The sequence below is a fragment of the Gymnogyps californianus genome, chromosome 1 (assembly GCF_018139145.2).
Source record: "Gymnogyps californianus isolate 813 chromosome 1, ASM1813914v2, whole genome shotgun sequence".
Taxonomy (NCBI): Eukaryota; Metazoa; Chordata; class Aves; order Accipitriformes; family Cathartidae; genus Gymnogyps; species Gymnogyps californianus.
In genome coordinates, this window is record NC_059471.1 from 137,791,688 (window position 1) to 137,807,670 (window position 15,983).

Sequence of the window (15,983 nt, forward strand, 5' to 3'; positions counted from 1 at the left end):
GAAAATCTGTATGTGTGTCCCATGCACAAATGCTTCTGGGGCAGGATGGAATGACTAAAATATATAAGATCATGTTCTGGAGAGTCTTCTTGGTTTGTTCGCATATAGAGAAAAAAATAGGCAGGAAAAGGGTTATATAAAGCACAGTAGCAGGACTATTTTATTACAGACTAGGAGAGTCACAAGAAAATAAATACATACATTTTAAGTATAAGGGAAAACAAGAAATGGGTAGAAAGATGGTTTGTCCAGACAGTACATTGATTTTTAGGCAACTGTCCCTTTATCCCTTACTTGTGCTTGTAGCAATGCCATGCATGAAAACAGGGCAAAATATGTCAAATCCAGTCAGGAGCATAAATTAGTTCCCTGAAGACCATGAGATTATCTGTAGAGGTTTACCAACTCTTCACACACAGCCAGTCACATTCAGGTCTTAGGGTTTGGTGAAGTTACAAGTAGTTGTAACATCTGCTCTCCTTGCCAAAGACCAAATTACGTCTCTGTACAGGCCTTATTGTCTAATCTGAGCAAGAGATTATGCTTAGTGTCTGACAACCCTTCTTTAAAGGGCAAAAATGCGATAGAACATAGACAAACAACCTCAAGAAACTATTTAGCAACACTTTGAACATTTCACTTCACAACTAGCACATTGTTTACTGAAGACATCTTATCCAAGTGACTACAGTAGTTTCTACATGCAAAAAATTAGCCAGAATACGGACAAAGCAAGTTCTTTTCCAGTTTGACCAAGTGCTAGATCTCAACCTTCCTTTGGAATGTTTATATGGGAGATAAAAGAAAGGTTAGTCTCCTCAATAGCACCAGCGAAACTATGCATCACAACTATTCCAGATGGCCAAGAACTTAATTCGTGAGGCTTTCTTCCATTGGAGATAGCTTATTTTTCCTTGCCGTAAGGAACTTGCTTTTCCAGTTTGCGGGGGCAAGTGTTTGGATTTGAAACAAGACATCTGCTACTTGGAGGTTAGAACAGTGACTGCAAAGAAGCACATATAGTAGCCTTCCTGCTCAAGTTTCAATTTGTGATGGACAGGGCTGCCTGAGGTCAGGGCTGTCATGAACTAGCTCCATGTTCCTCTTGGACAGTAAATACCAGTAAAAGAATTACCTATGGAGACAGCCAATGCCTCTAGATATTATGTGTGGTTTTTTGCTCCTCCTTCCTTTCAAATTTATGCACCGGGGGACATAGCCTGCTTCTTGATTTAAGTGTTATCTATCTACGTTTCTATTTAGAAGTAATGAGCACTTCCATGTAACAAGAATGTACATACACACAGGTATGTATAGAGGGATACACACCTTAGAGTCATGCATTTACATTCTAATGTACATGATACATTAATAAGTGACCATTGCTAAGGATGTACTTATTACTGCGCTGTAGAGTTGCTTAACCTGTAAGTCTATTACTCTTTAACTCTTCACTGTTTTTAAACTTCAGTGCAGGTTTCCAATGAGATGGTCTGCAAGAGTATCAGGACTCTGCAAGAGTACGCAAGTACAGGAAAATAAAAATGTGTAGTTCAGTTCATAAAAACACATGCTATATTATACATCATCAAGGCTGGGAAGACTCCCACTGGAGTTAGGATCCCAGTGTTCTAGGTATTCTACATAATCACAGAGAAATACTGCCACCCTCAAACACAAACAGTTTAGAGGGAGAAGCAGAAAAACAGAAAGAGAAACATCCAAGATGACAAAGAGCTCAAAATACAATCCAGGCTACCTTTGATCCAGTCCACTGCATTACACAAGTTCTGTACTGTAACATATAAACCATTAGTAAAAATCACAAGTGTAACTCTCAATTTTATATTGCCTTTGATTCTAGCAGCTTGATTGGGCACTTACAGGATTATAAAGGTTTTTAATTTTGCTCGCATGTTTCTTAGCAAGGAGAGGAAGTGAAGATGACATTGAAAACCAAGGCTGGAGGTCAATCTTGCAGATTTCTAAGGCCAGCTGGCCAAGCGTTCTATAGCCATAGGGTCATTAAGCCAGATACTACTGGAAAACTGCTTAGACATAGTATAAATGGAGACATTTTAGTGCCCTGGCACTCAGGAGACAGCCACCTTTTATCCTGCCTGTATTTCTTGAAACATGTATAGAATGTATATAAGCTAGGCTTGAACACTTCAGAGGGAACTCTAGAAGCCTGTGCATTTTAGGTTTTCCATGAATTATCTGTGAGGCTAATGAAATGCTAATACAATCAAAATGAAAAATCAATTTCCTTTGCTGTGCTGTTCTTTCTACCAGCCATTATTATTCGTAAGTCAAATTGTTAGTTTAACTACAACTTTCATACAGAGTTCTGCTTAGGTCCATTTAAAATCTATGAAGAGCAAAGGAAAATTAACTTGTCCTCTGTCGCAGGGAGGATTTTATCAGGTGCTCATATGCCTGACGACAACTTTATGCAGAAAAGCAAGCTTATGGGATTTTGGGTTTCTTAAAAACATTTAAGGGCATTACTCACGACAGTCTGGTACAAGACATGCCACTGCAAAACAGAAGTTAGTTACATATGCTTGCTTATGCAAGCACTGACAAAGCTAATTAAGGAAACAAATTTCTCTTGTGTACATACTAGAACGAAACCACCTTTGGAATACAGCCAGGCACAACTCCACCATCCATACCGTTCTGAGTCAAACTGCAGTTACTGCCTCAGTAATTTTGGTTTCATGGCTGTTCAAAAAAGACTAGGAATTACACAGATGTACTATTTCAAATGAGAATTTTAAATGTTACTCTCATTATCCCTGAATAAAGGAACAACCTGGTACCAGCTAAAACTTTCCTCATATTAAGCTTCTGCTAAAACTTCACATTAATACAAATCTAAAAGGAAGGACCACTAAATAACCAAGTTGGTAAGTGCAAAATCGGGATTACACGACAAGCATTTTCAATCTTAGCTACAGCTCTGGCAGATTCGTATAGGGAGTAAAAAGCTGCATTAAACTCAGTCTCCTGCCATATGAAAACAATCTCTACCTAAGAAGAATCCTTCCAAAACTGACAATATTTTGGAAATGGGAATACATACACGCTTTGGCTGTATGTAAACACAAAACAAACAATGAGAAATCCTAGCAGTCAGTGAGTCGAGGCACACAGAACACTGCAGAAATCAATTCCCTTCAGTTTTCAATGTCCTTATTCTTATGCTGTTTCCTCTCAACGAGTTGCTGGCAGTGCCACATGCTAGGTTCTTTTACAGGTATGCAGAATCCTTAAGTCTGATGAATAAAAACTCCCTCTGCCCCTTCCAGAAAATGAAGACTTTCCCTCTCAGCTGAAATCTTAGTACGCCAGGAAGGTACAATAAAAGCAAGAATAGAGTTATTTATGTCCTTTCAAGCTGATATTTTTAAGTTTTTTTTTTTCCTTAACTGTGAGAGGGCAATAGAAATTGCCTGTGATTTTTGCATGTGATTCCAGTGTTTCAAATCAATTCCTTTCAAATACAAATTACCAAATATAAGATAAACATCCATATAATTTCTTTCTCTGTGCTTCACAGCAGTAAGCTGGATGCTACAAATGTTTTTTTCCTTGAAAAGTCTGGGTACATTCAAGAGACAACTCAGCAGGCCTCAGGGTACCAAGACTCAGTCCATTCCTATTTAAGTTATATACTCGCCTCACTACTCACCAGCTCTCACTTTCAGCAACTCTCATCATTCTTCCTTTCCCATGTACTTTGGTATCCTGTCAATAACTGCTAGTTCACCTTCCCACGACCATCCCATTTTCTACTGTATTTTATTCCATCATTTTAGAGACAGGTATTTTTACTTAGGGTATTTGTTAGCCCTCATGATGACAACTGAGAGAACCTCACACTGCTCAGTGTGCTTCAACACCTCTCCAAAAGTTAAACTACTTAGGTAACATTATCTTTATTTTACAGATAGGGAGTACAGATATAGAAAAATCTGAGTGACATTTCAAAAGCATTTAGAAAGTCTAGAGCTCTTAACTTTCACACTCTTAGTTAATGGAACTGGGAGCCTAAGTAATTTCATTGTTTTTGACACTGTTGCTCTAAATTATATGCCAAAAGAAGTTGTGTGAGAAGTCAGAATGTGATTAAGCAGAGGACGGAACCAGGATCTCCCAAGCTATGAAAGCACAGAATAGAATGTTCAAGTCACCAATATGACTCAAAACATACTTTATTCAAAGAACAAGATTCATGGACAGGAAAATTATATTTACAAGAAAATCCAGGGGTAAAGAAAAATCTGATTACTATTGAAATTAACTAATCATCAAGTTTCATATTTTTGGTTAAGGTTCTGAATAATTATATATCCATATCATACAGAAATATTAACATAGTAGTTCAATATTTCCGTAATAATCAGGTGTACCTGCAGAGTCTGCTCTCATGGTAATGCTTGTATATTCAATAGTTTCTTCACAGATTCCTTATACTGAGACATGTTATCTTCTGTTTCACCTTCATTTTTAAGTGCAGTTACAGAGTTTCTGTAATTCTTAACCACTTCAGATGCAAGGAGCTCTTCCTTAGTTACATTACTGACATTCTCTGAGGCTTTTATTCGAAGTAGTGTATCCAAGGCATTTTTCTGAGAGCAGCTATTTTCCCAGATATACTCTTCCATGTCTTCCTCAGTCTTCTCGCTCTCCCACATCTCAGTTTTCTGAAAGAAAATATACATCATCTTAAAAACTACTCAAGACTGAAACAGAGCTACAATAATTTGAAGAAACTTATCTCTCATACCAATTCACTTTAAAAATTACAGTAGTCATGGAAGGTATTTCCCCTCCTCTAAAGTACAAGGCTTGGAACTCAAGCCTCAGAGTTCAAAAGGTGCCTGTATGCTGTACATTTTCTGTGCAGAATGAGTCTCTTTCCTCCCACTTCTCAAGTTCTTTATGTATCTGGCAGATATAACTAGACAAGTCAGAATGGGAAGAAAAGCTTATGGGCTATACATAATGAATAACAAAAAACCTTGTAAAAGTAATAATTTTAAATAACCCTAAATGCTCAAGCTTTGGAAGTAGCCACCTAGCCATTATGTCCCTAGCATATGATTTTGGTGTGTTTACATTGGCTATAAGACGTGAAGTGAGACAGCTCATACCAAGTAACCTATGATGAGAGACAGCAATCCTTCACCATTTCGGAAATGTTTTAATTGTGACTCATAAGGAAAAGCACCACCAATTAATCTACTTCCTCTTCCTGCAAAACAAATTGCTCCTCAAAAGAATCTCTATCCACAAGGTGCTAATTTTTACCTAATTAGTGTTGCAAGATTAGACAGGATCAAAAGTTGAACACAGACAGAAGACATCATCCCAGTGCCTGTAAATACTTGGCTTGTGCAGTTTTTCTTTATAAATTTCATCTTTGAACATTTCACCAATTCAACAGGCCTTCTTCTAGCTTCACAGACTGTTTAAGGGATATTTCAAATGTTCTAACCTGCTATTTTTGTATATTTAGTTTTTATTATACTTTGGTAAATATATAAGCTTTGTAGATATATGTGTATTTTTATATATTGTAGATTGTATATTTAAAATTATTTAATACTTTACTGATGTAAACAATATATAGCATCCTTATATTATTTCAACTATATAAGAATCACAATTTGAAGTATTTTTGGTGGTCATGTTTTTCTTACAATTGTTGTAGAAATCATGTCTAAATAAAACTTATATTTCTCTGGGAGCAAGTCCAAAGAAACATTATAGTAAAGCATTTACATCATATGGATTTTCTTTTTTAAATCCATTGCCAGAAAGTGCTCTTCAGTAAATTTTTAGCTATGCTATGCAGAATCCAAATAAACCTGGCAATCACGGGAAGGCTGGGGTTTTTTTTGTTTAGGTTGGGTTTTTTTTGTGGGGGTGGGAGTGGGTGTTGTTGGTTTTTCATTTGTTTAAAGTATTCTGTCCACTAGTCGACAAGCTTGCTGCAGTCAAACCACAATATTTAATAACCTTTAATTAAGACACAAGAGTCCTTCCCCCCCCCCCCCCCCAACCCTGTGTGCCTGGGTCCGCCTATCTGAATGTAAAAATACTTTAACAAATGCTGCACCCTGCACCTGGTAAATGGAATCTCTTGTCTTTTAAATCTCTGAGTCCAAATGTTTAGTCAGAAACAGTGATTAACACTCCTAAAAGGCTCATATGACTGACATTAAAACCTGGACACAATACAACACAGAAGTAAAAGAACCTCATTCAATTTCTAAAGGGAAAAAAAAAAAGGACATACTGTAGCCTGTATTGCTAAAACAGTAGCGGAACAAGTGGGTATAGTAAAGTATTCCTTGTATGTTTGAAAAATACTGCAATTCAATGTGAAGATTTACAGTTTTAAATTAACAACATCATCCTGTTTTACATATCCCTTGTTTATCCGCATAATGGCTATCCAAGACATTTTTTTCCTAAACTCCAAAAGAATTTTAAAGCAAAAGCTTCTCTCACAGGGATAGGGTTTCTCAAGAGTAAGGGAATATGGGTATCGCCCCTAGTCACTCCCTGGACCAAACTCATGTTTGAAGTTCAAACAAAAGATCACTGTGAGGCCTTTAAACACCTTTAAGTTATAGCAGAGACAACAAGAACTAATTACAGTTATTACATTTATCTCTTCAGGAAAATCCTTCTCTGCACACATTAACTTACAGGATTTTGGAAATGCATGCTGATAAACAGATTAAGATTTCCCTATCTCCTTTGAGTGATACAGAGCAAGAAGATTTTAAAGGAGGCCAAAGAAACTGTTAAGTATTTCTTTCTTGGAATCCTTCCCAGCAGAATGGTGTGTCAAAATGGATTTTAAAATAAAATCTGACTTCTGGGGGGGAACGAAGCAGGAAGCGATTTGACAGTAGGGGGAGATTTCAAAATCCATTCCTCAGCCCTGCTACAAGAAGCCAGTATCCATTGCTGCAACGTTGGTGGCCGTGCCTCAAAATGAAAAGTTATCCTACTGTACGCAGGTCCAGACATACATCACAAACAGGAAACTGAACAGAAACCAGATTTTTGCAAACTGACTGTATTGAGTGAAACTTAAATACCTTTCCAACCAGATTTACTGCAAGAGAAAAAGTGAATCTGGAATTAGATTTTCATTTGAAAAAGTACCCTAGGTAGACAAGCACCCATGAACTCTGAATAGTGGAAATGTTACAAGCGTTGTAGCCTCAGTTTAAAGTGTTATGAAGAAAACTAATGAGACAATGAAAGAAACTTCAAAAATGAGGTCTTCATCACTCAGTTTTGTTCACTGATTATTTTTGTCCCTGCAAATTTAAAATGTTAGTAAACATTGCAGTAAGAGTCTTACAAATGAGAATAAAACTGAAAACAGGAATACAAGTGTGGCATTGTGTAACATTTTTCTAGAATTCTCACTTAGTGAACGAGGTTAAAAATCAAGAACGTATATTTCTTCAATGAATTCACTAAAAATGACTGCTTCATTCTATCACACATAAGACAGAATCTCAGTATTAACCAGCCTGGCTGAAGATGCATTCAGCTGATAATTTCAACTGTATCTCTTACCAAAACTTCCAATAAGAACCGCAAAAAAAAAAAAAAAAAAAAAAGAAAAAAAAGACAGCTACGCTAGCATTTTTCAAATTAGTGGGTACCTTCAATCCAAAGAGGAGTTGCCAAAACAATTACATACTTATTTCTGGATATATTACACCTTTGAACTGTACTATTTAGTTAGCAACTTGAAAAGAAATACCAACATCAATTTGTAAAGAGACAAAATATATTTGTATCTGATGAGATTGGATACAAAAAATTTTAATTGCTTGGTGATGCAGAATAGGTTAAAACACATTCTTCTGAATGAGCAGAACATTATTTTCTAGGACACAGCAATGGCACACAGGGCAGATAAGACCTCTAGAGCATCAAGGAAAACCAGGAGAAAGACTGTGAGGACTAAACATTCTGGTAAGGTACAAACGTAAAACAGAAAGTGAGAACAAGCAGAGAAGAACGAACAGAACTTTGCCTCAAAAAATAATATTGGATGTAAGAGACGCTCTCATACTTAATGATACTCACAGGCTTAATCTCTGGTTCTGTCACTAACTTAAGAGTGCTCAGCAGTGACCATCACCTAGATCACCTCTTTCAAAAATGAGGACAACACCTAATTTCTCTGGGCTGAAGTAGCTCCATGTATTTTCTGGAAAATCCAGGCTTCTGAAAGGGTCATTTGTAAGGTATTTATCTAACTCAGTTTGTTTTCTGAATGCCGATCAGATAAGATTCTGATCTCATCAAGAAAGATCAGTGATATTAAGGGTCCAAATCTTTGATGATTTTCTGTTCATTTTTTTAATATCTATGTCCCATAAGACTTCATTTCACTCCAACATTTAGACTGAAAACTAAACAGCTGTAAAAATTATATTTATGCATGAAAAAGGAGCCTTGTTTCTCCAGCAACTAGAAACATGCGGCTTAAACACAAGGTATTACAAAAAGCCTACTACAGCCTGAAATAGTACAAAGAAAATTTTTAATTCAGCCTTTTGCTTGAATGTTCATCCTTCGTGGTTCCAACCAAGAGGTACAAAAAAAGTTTAACCTTCTTGCACTACAATACACATTTCCTGTCAGCAAAACTCTTTCCTTTGATTTTAAATGTTTGAATTCAGATCTTCAGAAAAAGTTTATTAAATAAATTTAACATCTACTATGCCACTTAGGTTTATCATTTCTAAACTCGCACAAATGATGAAGACTCTTTAAAGTTGTTAGATTTTGAGCACTGGTGAGTGCACAATGAAATGTAATACATACTTCAAAACAAAGTATATATTACAACATTTAGAGACCACCCTTACTTCAGCCTCAGTTTGCATTACTTAAACCATATATAATGACATACTGAGAAAGAACACTGTTGTAGAAAGGGCACAATTACATCACACTTCATTATTCTAAGATCTCAAAGTCAGAAGATTTACACTAAGCAGTCTTCAGTTATACTAAATGGTGCCCAGAGCTCTAAATCTCTCTCTCCCAGGTACATGCGCTAATCACTAGGCTATGGCCCTCCTTTTCAATTCAATGAATCTTGAATGTTCTTCTGCCCAGGGAGAGAGTTTCAGCAAGACTTAAGAGTGTCTCCCTCCACCTCCCATTTTAACTCTACAACCCGTGTGTCATAACACCCTGAGTGTTCAGAACATGAAGTTAAAGTATACTTTTGAAACCTAAGTAGCCAGAGACCTGCTTAGGTTTCAAAAGTGGACTCATATCCTTTCACATATTTTAGGCTGAATTACAAGGTAAACTCCTACTATGAAAACTGCACAATTCAACTGTTACTAAGTTCTACTGGCACAACCTGAAATGATAAAAATTATGCTTACGTGTAATAGGTTAAAATGACTGTAGATGAAAAAAAGATAATACAATTTAAGAGTTAACTGAAGTCTAGAGAAAAGCTATACAATGGATTTTAGGATTATCACCAATGGTTATGTAAAGATATTCATTCAGCTGCATGCATACACAGACTCCCCACCCCACCAGTGCCTTGCAGTTGAATGCTCTACTTAAAAAGGAATGCAAAAGCAATGTGGGACACTTTCCTCAAATTCATTCAAACTAGACAGCTTTGGAGTTCATAGATAAATTTTAGTTAAGCCTCTAGTGTCACTCTGTCTGTCCATTCTTCAGTTTTTTTCCTTCCCTCACCCTTCTGCTTCAACTTCCGTGTCCTTTCATTTCAAGTACTATTAACATCTACAATGCAAGCACAATGCAAAGAGATGCACCCAGAAGACCCTTTGGCTATTACTGTACATATTCAGCAGCCACTTTCTACTTATCCCTACTTCTATATTCCTTCTTCCTCACTGTTCTTTTTAAGTCTTGAATCTTTTTTATCAGACTCCCATAACTACACTACTAGAAAAAGCAAGAGAGAGTTCAGAAGTGTGTACAGCATTACTCTACTGTTATTCTTAGTATGTCAGATTACACCTCTTACTTTAAGCAATACACTGGAGAATAGAAAATGCAAGGGCAACTTTTCACTAATCTTTCAAGATTTCAGCTGTGTAATGCAGAATGATATCCTCCACTGTCCATCACGTTGCATTTGTGTATGTTGAAAATCACGTGGAATTGGAGCAAGGAAAATTGCTGCACCTTTTTGTAGTCTTGACTGGTTTAAAACAACTGTAAGTTATTTCCTCCTTACTCTACCTTTTTCACATTCCTCCCCTTTATAATGACTATGAATGTTTTTCCTTACTGGAAAATTAACTTCCTGCTCCACTTGTTTCTCCTTCCTGCTTTCAACTCATAACAGAACTTCACTTGTTAGTGATAAACTATTAATCCGAGCTGAGTGTGAAGAAATCAGTTTATGATCTTTTTAACCACTTGAGGGCAGCAAATCCTTATTCTTTAAAAACCACTTAGTACCATAAAAATACATTCAAGTTTAGAGAGATTTTACAGCACTCAAAAGTACCACGATTTAAAGGTAGCAGAAATACAACTGATTGAGCTGCTGTTTAACAATCTACCTAATATATCTCACCCTTTCATTGATTAATTCAATTCAGGCATAATCATGGGGGATAATTTGAAAGGAATCACAGAAAAAGTCCAAAGAAGGTAAGTTCAATTCTTACCAGATGGTGCAAGTCACATATCTACTGAATACATTCTGAAAGCTAATAAAACACAAATATCTGATTAATAACCTGAAAACTATTAAACAGGAGACAAAAGATCTCCAAGTATTTTTTAAAAAAGAAAATAAATTAAGTTTTAAAATCTGAATGTTTAAAAGATAACTGAACTCATGGGCCTGATATCTATCTGCATTTATCAAAACTAAGGTGCCAAATGCATCAGTCTGGGATCTTCAGGTACACTTCCTGCTTCTTATGCATCTCTAAGTAACAAAGACTACAACTAAATTGAGCTCTCCATTAGATTTAGGCAGACTCATTAGCCAATCTGTAATTCAAACAGGTTGAACCAAGAACACAACATGTAGACCCCTAATTAATACTGCTCCCACTGTTCAGATCCATCTCAAGAAACAGTACACTGTCCTACCAAGCAAACACTATCAATCCACCGATATGCTGCCAATATTCTGAACAGCTTCCCATAGTTGTTCTGCTTTACAGTGTATCTCATTTAAGATGGATCAAGAACCAGAGGATGAATTCATGTTTTTTCTCCTCTCTTCCTTCACTTCCTCTATTAAAATGAACAAGCAAGAATTTTTTTTCTGCAAGAAAACAAGCACTATAGATTCCCTTTGCCAAAAGCAAGGGTAGCATTATCTGCTACGGGAATGCATTCTAGAAGACAAAAGAAAATCATCACATTTATTTCTTCAAAATAAAGGGGGTTTATTTGTTCAAATACAGATCAAATACCAACTGGTAACACTGCACTGTGTTTTGGTAAACTCTAACACAATCCTGAAAGATTCTGAGCGCCCTCAGCTTTTGCAGAATTCGTCAAGTCCATTGATGGCATTTCTGTGTGAACACAAGAAGACAGGAAAGACAGTACAGTTTCAAATGCAAGACTACTTTTAACTACCAATGCATAGGGGTTATGTAGCCCAAAAGGCTACCCAGTAGTATCCCACTTCTCCTACAAGTAATCACACAGCTTCAGCTGCTTTCTCCATTCCCAAGTCATGAATGTACCTTTCTGCACTCCTGCCACCTTTGTCAGCTTCTTCATCTTAACTTTATTCTGACCATCTATGAACAGTCTGACAATTCTTTTCCCCTGTCCCTCCCTCTCACAGTGTGGAAACTCTGCTTCTTTGTCTAACACTCACAAAACCAAAACAAAACAGACATACATTTACTCCTTTCACAAAAAAAAAAAACCCAAAAATTAAAAAAAATCAAGTAAAGTTGCTCCTTCCTTTCAATTCCTTCCCTCTTTCTTACTTCCCCATGCATTCAAAAAAGGGAGCTCTTCCACACATGATTATAAAAAACACCTGAACTTCTCTGAAAGCTTCTCTACACCAGGGTCAATCCTCCAACATATCTTCAAAGCATTTCACAATCTGGCTAGTCTGTCTTCTTGCATCATCCATTGACTGCGAGCAGGTTAGAAGAGACAAAAATGCTAGTCAGTGCATTAACCTATCAACATGCTTCCCTCGCTTTGGCTGTGGTACCTCTCAGAAACCAGTTTGTCAAATTTGATTTGGATAACCTTTTATTCACTTATTTAAATGCAAACAAACTCTCTTCCCCACATCACAATCCAAGAAAGAAATCCATTCTTATCAATATATTCAGAGCCTTGAGGCAGAGCAATACCTGTACCAATTGTTGGTAATCCCCCTCTCTTTCCTTTCTATTTTGTCTGCACACACTTGTTGCATATTTCAACTGTAACTCCATTACAATAAGGACTCTTGCAAACTAATTCCACCTGAGCCCTCTAACTGCAATTGCAACAGAATTAGTGAGCTGTAGATGCCCTGGGTTTTTATTGAAGCCGAGACTGGAAAAGCATACAAGAAAATTTGTAATACAGAGGCTACTGTTGACACAGTGATAACTTTTGTCTTCTAAGCATGCATACAAAGAGACAGACAAGCCACAATTAAACTCTTCATACTCGTTACTTTAAGAATAACTTTCTGCTGCAAATGCATCTCTACACAATGGAGCTTCATAGCACATAGTTCACCACATACCCAACAAAAGCACAAAGAACTGTCATTCTTTTAAAAAGGTTTCAGGTTCCTACTTGGATGCTCTAGTTCGTAACTGTAATAGAAGAATTATGCATCATTGGCAATTAAAATATAATTACACTTGAAATTACATTTCCTGATGCATATCTGCATACAATTTTTCCTTTTATATATTCACATGCTTGCTCATTCAAAAAATTCAGTAATCCAGTTATTAACATAAATTATAGAGTTATGCCATTTTTAGAGAGATAGTAGGCAAATTTTTCAGGATTGAGGGCAAAATTGACATGTAGCCAGCTTTCCGTTCACTTAGCAAGAATGGAACACTGTCCTCATCTTTTTACTGAATTCCATCACACACATGCATGAAAACACAGCGTGGCACTACTCTGCTGGGAAAGTCATCAAATCTTTCAATTAGTTCTGTAAACAGGATTGATATTACTGTCTACATGGAAGGCCAGTGCCTGTCCATCCCCCTCCAATATTAAAGTTCATACAAATTAAAATAAACCACACATTGTTTGCTTATGGTTTACAAAATGTATCCAAACTATCTTTCAGCAAGTTATTAAAAGGCATTACCACTGATCACGGGGAAAAAAAAACCACAAAACAAAACATGTCATACAAAATAAAAAAAACATATCTCAGGAGACCATTAATTTTTCATGGAAATCAAAGACAATTACAACTGATTGATGAATTCATCAAATATTAACATGGAAGGTGAAAGGTAATAAAAGGACAAGAGACTTGTGCATATTCAATACACACTGAACACTCACGTAGCAATATCATATAGCCCTGTCTTCCATCACTAAGTAATGCTAGAGCAAAGGACAGATGTGGTGTTCGTCTGGAATTAATAAAGTGAGCAGTGTCTAGCTCTCTTGTCATTGCTTAATACTGGAAACTGATCTGTCATTAATTTAAGATTTGTAATGCAATGTCATGCTGTTGGGGAGAAAAATATCCATGTGTACAAAGCACTTGAAATCTAAAGTAAATGTATCTTTTAAGATGTTAGTACAAGCTGAATTTAATTTGATGCACTCTACAATTACAAAACCTATCCTTCAAGGTAACTTCCAGTGAAAGGCAAATATAGCTCATCCTCCTTATTATGTTTTTTATGTCATCACTGCAATGATCAAAATCAAGAACACTGAAATTCATAAAAATGCTAAATATGGAGATTTAATTTAAATACTATAGAACAATTAAAAACAGTAAGTGTGAATTTTGGTAGCTAATCAGCCACAACATTTAAAAGAGTACATCTATGGAAATACACTGATGACGAAGGCTTTCACTGTCTGTCTCAAACAATGTGACTAATAACTTTGTTTAAATGTAATATGTTAAGTTATCCAAAACATAACCAGGAGTTTTCAACAATAATTTCATTTCAGACTGCTAACTCGTTTTCTGTAAAAAATGGATGTAAAATTGTTGAAGGCAATACTTATAACCAACACAATTAACCACAAAAATACAGGAGACAAGTCTGAAGAATGCACTGTAAAAGAAAGATCTGTGGTCTAAAGATATCTTATTATATTTAGAGGACTACTTAAGAATTGTAGTAAATTATCAGTAAGTTAGAATAGTATCTTTAATACATTGACATTGGTTATTTCACATGTATAACCATTTAACAAAAAATGAACTACTGGGAAAAATTCCAAATACGCCATATCCTGAATGATTACAGAAAAGTTTATGTTACACTTGCTTTGGTAGAAATATTTATCTAAAGAGTTACAGTAATTTTATATATTTTTCAGGACACTAACTCTGATGCAATGAAATCCTAAAACTAACAGAAAGTGGGGAGAATGTCCCTTTTCTGAGCAAAAGGGAGCTCAGAAAAGCAGCCTAAGTCATCACTCCTTCCAGCTTGAGGCAAGATTTGCGAGCGAGCATTTAAGAAGCAGAATACTTCCAAGTTACAGCCATGGTTTACCGCAGCCCAGGAAGAGCCCAAGAAAAGACAGATTCTAAGTAACAGAGAAGAGTTTGGAATCAGGCACAGTGTAGATACTGTGCTGTATGTTAGTTTTCATAGCTTTAAAGTCAGTAACACACCCCTCTGCTTTTTTGGAATAGACTTGTTTTATTATGTTAAACGTGGTCACTGTTAAAAATGCGTAGATAACAGGTGATAATCACAGAGTACACCATTTCTCTGGATGCACTCAATTCATATTTGAATATCGTGCGTAGGCAGCCCAGCATGCTGCCAAACTAAAGGTACATTTAGGAATCCTGAGAATTAAGGTGTTTTCTGCTAGGCTCAGGGTCAGTTTTAGGCTCATTGTTGTGAGAAACAAAGTATTGGGAAAGAATCTCTTATTAAGGTCAAAAACCAGAGAACTTCTGAAAAGAGGCAAACTATGTACACAAACAACAGAATAACACTTGTGAAGTTAAAGAAATGCACTCTAAGTTGACTGGGGAATTAAGATTCAAACATAAGCAACTTACCTTGGTTGAATTTGAAGAAAAGTGAGGTGGAAGAGGAAAAGAATCTAAGATAATTTACTTTAAGCTGCGCACAGTCATGGAACTTTTTGTAAGTTACGAGAGTGCGCGTTAGAGTGCGTGCATTAGCGTGAGTTATTCATAATTGCTTACCCAAGATTCATGGTACAAAACTGTGAGGAGGTGTATGCCATAATCATAGTTCTGTCTTCTTAGCGGACACCTGAAAATTCATAAACAAAGCTAGTCTTTTTGAAATCAAGCCACTGTAATATATCTTTTGAACAAAATGTTAAACTTACCATCAAAATTTCTGATTTGTAATGTAGGGAATATTAGGGAAATGTGTGTTTGATTCACATGCATTTCTGAATTATACATCATCAATAACAACATCATAAAGGCATAAGTATTAAGAACATGGAAGAATGGGCATCTGCAAGTCAGTAGGAAAATGTAGAAAATGCAAGAATTTACAGATCTTCAGGAAAAATTAAAAACGTCTTTGCCCTCTGTGCCAAAGTGGAATCCAGCTTATGTTAAGTCTGAACTCCCTTAAAACCTGATTTATTTTTTCCCCCCCCCGACCTGAAGGGAGGAGGCTGACTGGTGAAAACAGCCAGGAAATACAGTTCAGAACAGGAGATCTAGCCAACAATTTAAGAAGAAAAGTTTAAGTCAATGTGGCTGTAAGTCAAAACAGGATCAC

The 15,983-nt window shown here is 36.3% G+C and overlaps 1 protein-coding gene across 1 annotated transcript in view; it reads right to left on the bottom strand.

Annotated features, from left to right (window-relative positions):
- Window positions 1-1,334: 1,334 nt before the first annotated feature.
- Window positions 1,335-15,983, bottom strand: part of MRPS35 (mitochondrial ribosomal protein S35) — a 28,089-nt gene continuing 13,440 nt past the window's right edge. The window contains exons 7-8 of the mRNA XM_050910197.1: window positions 15,428-15,497; window positions 1,335-4,712 (exon numbers count right to left, since the gene is read on the bottom strand). Of these exons, the coding sequence (XP_050766154.1) occupies window positions 4,434-4,712; window positions 15,428-15,497 (349 nt within the window). The 3' untranslated portion in view covers window positions 1,335-4,433. The remainder of the gene's footprint in view (window positions 4,713-15,427; window positions 15,498-15,983) is intronic.